The sequence below is a fragment of the Beta vulgaris genome, chromosome 9 (genome assembly GCF_026745355.1).
Source record: "Beta vulgaris subsp. vulgaris cultivar EL10 chromosome 9, EL10.2, whole genome shotgun sequence".
NCBI classification, from domain to species: domain Eukaryota; kingdom Viridiplantae; phylum Streptophyta; class Magnoliopsida; order Caryophyllales; family Amaranthaceae; genus Beta; species Beta vulgaris.
Window position 1 is genome coordinate 52,501,446 of NC_079210.1, and position 6,926 is coordinate 52,508,371.

A 6,926-nucleotide genomic window follows, 5' to 3' on the forward strand; every position below is an offset into this window, starting at 1 on the left:
AATAACAAGTAGTGATAAATAGTAATAAAATAATATTACAGACTACTTTTACTAAACTAGACTTCACAACTAATAGATTAATAAATTTAGATGATGGAATAGTCAATGGAACGAGTTGCCTAAACCAAAATCAGTCTTCAATTTAGAAGACGAAATACGGGGGCGACTCCGTATTCCCGTGACCTACGGTATCGTGGAACCTTTAAAATATAAACAGGACACAAAGATCAATCTGATCCCAAGAAAAGTCATGAGCTACCACCGTGTACTCCAACATAACTCATACTTGTTCAACACTTCAGACGTGCACAAGTCTAAAGCTATTGCTATACACGTTTCACTTTACGTGCTTAATAATTTATTCACTTGTTATGACTCACAAGTAAGACAAATAATACAATCAATAAAGAATCGTAAACTTTCATTTTTAATCTTAGGATTAAATAAGGTGATCATCAACTTAACAACCTAAGATTAATTCTAACTTTAATCCATAACATTCCTTTATTTGTTGAACCGAGTCAACAACCAACCAACCTTTTATACGTATGCTATTACACAGACTCTGTCGTTTTAGGCATAATAATCCACTTACCAAATAAGGCACTCGATCCTCGTAAAGTAATTAAATAATCCAAAAGAAACAATATGATTCAAACATGATCCAAACCAACATATATATTAATCCTTTATGTGAATTAATATAATAAAATCTACGCAATAGTTATTGAATCTTCACCAATTAGAAAAATTATCCACAATACCCACATGATCTAAAATTATTATAAAGTTGAATAAAAGGTTTTTAATTATTATCTCCTACCTTATCACGATACTCTCTAAACTCTAAACTTCTCAAATAATTTCAAGCGTAAACATAACAAACAAATAAACTGCACTATGTAAAACCGATCATCTCCATAATTAACAACATTAGCAATTTAGCATATTAAGCGGCAAACTTATAATTAAATTGTTTCAACTTTCGTACACAATCATAGAAACTATTATATATACTCTTTTCTACAATGTGCTTGGTGAAATTTGACTCCTAGCCTTCTGTCTAGCAGTTGAAAGTTAGCCAGCTGCTCTACCCTCCTATCTTAATCATAAAAACTATATGTAGATTCCATTCTATTCATTCATTACCTATGACTTTATATAGATTATAGATATCAACTAGCCTTATATGGACACTATGCGTTCGAAATCAAAGAATGAGGGAAAACTTCTTTACATTTTTTTGAACAGTTTTTTTTTAACTAACAATGTAGTAATTAGGGGTGCGATTGGACCGGTGGACCGGAATCAACCTTTTTCTTGGATCGGGAACAAGACCGGTTGGACCAGAATCTTTTTTTTAAAAAAAAAAATCTTATTTATTTTATTTAAATATATTCAAAAATTAGATATATTAAGAATTAATATTTTTAATAACAGCAATCCTCAAGTAATAAATAGTAGGTTTTTAAATTTATAACTTTTTTTTTTAACATATAAATTTTTTTCAATTAAAATAATGGAAATTCCAATCCAACTCATTCGGACAGAAATTTTCCAAATTTGGACAGGACAAAAAACTCAAAATTGAAAATTTTTGTGAACCGAGGATCGGATCGAAATCTCCGATCCAGACCGGTTTGTGCACACCCCCTAAAAATGGTAATTGTTGTATCATATTACTAAATCGATAATCGCATCTACACTACTGTCCTTAGTTGCTGATTCATTGATGTAGGATAAATTAGTAAACCCAGGTGTTTTTGAGTTGGACACTCATCACACTCTCACAAACTGACACTACTAGCAGTAACAATCCAAGGAAATGGAGAGAGAAGGAGTGCAAGAAAGGATGCATTCATCTCGACGAACACCAATTTCCGGCGATGATAACGAAAACGATGAATCTGACGACGAATCAAAGACGAAGAAAAACATCGCAATCTCAGCTCGTTTTATCAATTTTATTAGTCGTCAATCTCACGCTCTTCTTTGGCCTTGTCTTGCACTCACCTTCATTGTCGTTTTATTCACTTCTTCTGTCGTTTTCTACACTCGTTCTCTTGTTTGTGTTTCTTCTTCATCAGCTACTTACTTCCAATCACATTCTCGCTTCGCTTTTTTTGGGTTTGATGGACTTGAATCTGATTTTGGATCTCTTGGTGTTCCTTGGTGTAAGCTCTTCAATCTCACTGTTAAATTTCTTTTTTTTTTTTATGAAGTTGGATCTGGAAATTTTAGTGAATTTTATCTGGGTTTTGTCTATTTGAATGTGGGTTTTTCTTAATTTGACTTAGTTATGTTGAAGATGTTCATCTGTTTTTAGTGATTTTTATCTGGGTTTTGTCTATATGGAAATGGGGTTTTTCTTGATAATCATCCTGTTGAAGATTCTTATATGTTTTTATTGATTTCTATCTGGGTTTTGTCTATATGAAAATGGGTTTTTCTTAATTTGGATAATCTTGTTGAAGATTGTTGTATGTTTATAGTGGTTTTCATCTGGGTTTTGTCTAATTGAATCTGGGTATCTGCTATTTTGGGTAAGTTTGCTGGACAATGTATCTTGGTTTTTATGATATACTTATTTGTTTCGTCGGTGTGAATTGAATGAAAATGGGATGTGTTTATTTTACTTGTATGATTGTTGGAAATTTAGATATTAGATGTTATAGGTTTTATTCTGCATAATAACTTTTGGAAGGTTGGATTTGAATAAACCTGCTGATTTTGGGAGGTTGGAGGCTTTTTTACCTAATATACAAGTTACCTTTTGATTAGTTGAGACAATGTTGAATAATTCTACTAGTATGTGTCTTTGATACACTTAATGGGAAATATGTAGCCCTTCAAAACAATGCAACTTTCTGATTTATGGACTCCTCCATTTTTGAAGCGAAAAAAATTAGCACATAGTATACAAACCCAACATACAGTGCCATTGAGTGAACTCTTTGTGCTCAGTTTATATCTTAAGAACCTTCTGAATTGTAATGAAAAAGAGTAACAGTTTCCTACTTGCATAGCCTCCCAAATGGACATAGTCCATTGGCCTCATAATGTAACACCCAGAGATGTCCCAATACTCCATCATCTAAGCATTGTCAGTAACCTGCATCATTGAGGCATAATGTTTCAACATAGTAATCCACGACATCTAGAACAAGGTCTATATTGATCTAACATTAAACCTTAAATCAGATGCCTTATTATTTACTCCCCAAAATTGTCAGCCTTCTTATAAGTTAATTCTAGACCAGTCTCTTTCTTCATCTCCATTTTCTTACCACTTAAAAATCGGTCAAAACTCCAATTTATCAACAACTACATCACTACTCGAATAAGCTAGAACAAAACCTTTAAGCATAAAAAAACACATACTCACCAGTTTAACATTCGCTTCACCAGGTTTTGCCTTCACATCACCAGTTTTAGCTTTCTTATCACTGCCCATAGCAAAAATTCTTCTAGTGTTATTGAAACAGCACCTGAAAACAAGTCAAAAACTTTTCCTGGATTGATAATGGAATAAGGATGGACAACTGTTTTTTCAAACATTGAAGGACTGAATTTTGGTCTCCTACAATTTAGTTGTGTCGTTGCATTAAAGGCAGATAGATCCTTGTTTCCTGACTTCGGATTCCAGATTTTGATGCCTAATGGAAAAGAGTGCAATATTACTAGTCATTTATGTTCTTGGTAGTGCCGACTGCAGCTGTAGGCTCTAGCCTAGGTACGGACCTAACTTCCCAAACTTTCTTTAATACTATCTGATTGAAGCTGACTCTTTTGTTTGACTAGCTTATTTCAAACATATTGAAGATAAGGAAACTTCTCATATAGTAGATCTCCTGGCTGCTTAGTCAAGCACATAAGTTCTGACCTTGTCTGCATGAGTGCCTATATGTACTTGAAACAGTATTGATCCTTTTGTGATTTGATCTGTATGTGTGATCATCTCACACTGACAATGTATATTTGTGCTGAAGAATTATGGCTCTTGGCTATGACACTCTTTTAGGAGCTTGACTTCTTATAGCTTTGCTATTTCAAGTTTTCTCGGTCGGTTGTGAAAGAAGGAGCTTACCTTTTGTCCTGTCTTTTTGTAATCATATTTGTAATTCATTGATCAGCTATTCAGCTCAATGACCCTTTTTTCTTACCAATAGTTTATTGTTTAGGGTTCAAAAGATGCAGGCAGACCTGAAATTGGCCTGTTCCTTGCTATTTGCTTGAATCTAATTGTTCTTGTTGGCAAAAGGCAGATCGAAACATGGGAAAACAGTGGAATGGACATCCAAAGATCTAATCAGTGGGTTGGAAGAGTTTGTACCTATATATGAAACTCGGCCAATCAGAAACAACATGTTTGGCATGGGATTTGATCATAGCTTTGGGCTATGGTTTATTGCACGGTGGCTGAAGCCAGATCTCATGATAGAGAGTGGTGCTTTCAAAGGGCATTCCACCTGGGTACTGCGACAAGCTATGCCAGACACGAGGATAATATCAGTTACTCCCCGTCATCCTGAGAAGTATCTAAAGAAGGGTCCAGCTTATGTTGATCCAAATTGCACTTACTTCGCAGGAAAAGACTTTGTAGATTTTGGAAATGTTGATTGGAGAAGTGTGATGAAGAAACATGGGGTTACTGATCTAAGTCGAGTTCTTGTCTTCTTTGATGACCATCAGAGTGAATTAAAAAGGTATCATTGCCTGACCAGCAAATGGTGATCACTTTATCCATGTGTGCACCTAGTAGTGTTTGTTTCTATATTGTGTTATCCTTTGCAATGATCCAAGTTACTAACAGAGGTTACTTTCTTGCCTTCTGATGGTGCTTGACAGATTGAAGCAGGCGCTGAAAGCTGGTTTTCGACATATTGTCTTTGAAGATAATTACGACACAGGGACTGGAGATCATTACTCCTTGAGACAAATTTGTGATCAAACGTATATAAGAGGTACCGTTCTTTCTGCTGTTGCCCTAGTTTTCATTTGTCTTAGCTTCTGTTTCCTGTGTTTTGCATTGAACAATGCACCGCTTGCCACCTTGCCTTCTAGAATTCAATTTGGTTTTTAATGTTTTCCTCAACCTTCCCCTCCTCTTAGCACCACTGCAAACACGAATATATGATGACTGAAGTGCTGATTCTGGTCTGGTCATATCTTTTTATCTTAAAGGCTTCCACCTCTATTGCTCAAAGTTGCCTAGTCCCATAAAAAAAAAAAGGTTCTTGGTTTCAGAAATTTGTTGATTTTTTTTTAAAAAAAGTTAAACCTTAATCACTAGCATTATATATTGAATATCGAATCACAAATGTTTTTTGTATACTTCAGTTTTCATGTACAACACTCGTGATTCAATATGCACCGTTAGTTGTTGAATATTACAATCAAAATAATGTTATACACACAAAAAAAGTGTTCATAACAACCATGAACTAGGAATTTCTTTGATTTTTGGCTTTCTCATGAAAAATAGTTTCCAATTGAATTTGAATTAGGTGGCGGCCACAGTTGCTTTAAAGACAGCGATGAAGCTAGAACAAGAGCAAGACGAAAACCATTTTGGGAGAAAGCAATGGATATTGATGAACTATGTGGGCCGAGTGAATCATGGTGGGGTGTAAGAGGGTATATGCGTGATGACTTCAATCATAGCAACAAGTTAATCTCTTACTCAGAGCACTTCCAAAATAGCAGATTTGTGGAATCAATTTTAGATATCTATTGGGAGGTTCCACCAGCAGCTGGTCCATCTCTAACTCACCAAACAAGATATGATCCCGCTCGCTCTGTTCCTCCTATTGTTGAAGATGGTCGCTATGGCCTGTTCCAAAGGCTTGGTCTCGGCAGACTTGAAACTGCTGTATTTAATGGGTACACTCAAATGGTATATGTTCAGATTTCTGAACCCGAATCTTAAGGTTTGTCGAAAATAGTTAGTGATGATATATTATGATTTTCGCTTCATGAGACCTTTGAGTTGTTTTTCAAAATTATGCATACTTGCAGCTGCAGGCGTGCAGCTCAGTTTGGTCATTTCTACAGCAATGATATACTCTTCTTTCTTCTTTCACCTTTCACTGTTCTAGTTTTGTAATCATAGTTTTAAATATCACTCTAACCTACAAAATTATTGAGTTAGTCTGTAATTGATTTCTTTGGCTCAGAGATGTTATATACAAGTAGTTTTTCCTTTTGCTTTTTTGACTTCTTTGGTTAGGCAAGATTTGCTAGATACTATATCTTCTGATTCTCTGAATATCAACTTGTTTAATTTGAATGATCTTCTTCCTTTAATCTTTCTCAGCTTTTTAGCGATTTTTCGAGATTTTTCTGCATCAAAAAAGAAGTTTTTCCAAGATTTTTAGTGGTTATACAATGACCTTACAGATTAAGTACGATATAACAAAAGAAGAGCATCTTATACTTTAACCATCTCACCTCTCACGTATTGTCATTACATGAATACTGACCCCATTTTCAAGTGTAACTTTGAGCTGGAATAACTTGGACATGTCAATATGAGCTGGAGAAGATTTGCAGATAATATTAGCTAGTTTCTTGTTTTCATATTGAATATTGTACAAGGTTTGTTTGAATTACAAAGTTAAGATTCATAATATGTGCATCAGGTTTATTTTAATTAGATTGATTACATGTAGAAGTTGAGTAAGTTTTGACTCTGAAATACAGTGCATCAGGTTTTAATACCTTATCTAGTATGGAGAATTTGGCAATAAATAATATCAAGTATGAGTGGTATGTAGAATATAATCCCAACTGATATAATCTAATAATTCGAATTATATTTATTGGTTCTCAGATTTTAGACGTCATAATGTAAGTCGTATGATAAACTTAAAATTAATTAAGGTATACTAATTATTTTTAGAAGTCATATGTGCTTGTTTTCATAT

General features: G+C 34.3%; 1 protein-coding gene across 1 annotated transcript; it reads left to right on the top strand.

Annotated features, from left to right (window-relative positions):
- The first annotated feature begins 1,692 nt into the window (after positions 1 to 1,692).
- On the top strand, positions 1,693 to 6,211 carry LOC104904710 (hypothetical protein). Its single transcript, XM_010693069.4, has 4 exons — positions 1,693 to 2,174; positions 4,262 to 4,706; positions 4,849 to 4,964; positions 5,508 to 6,211. The coding sequence occupies exons 1-4, from the start codon at positions 1,826 to 1,828 to the stop codon at positions 5,927 to 5,929; spliced, it is 1,332 nt and encodes a 443-aa protein (XP_010691371.1). The 5' UTR covers positions 1,693 to 1,825; the 3' UTR covers positions 5,930 to 6,211.
- The last annotated feature ends 715 nt before the right edge of the window (positions 6,212 to 6,926 follow it).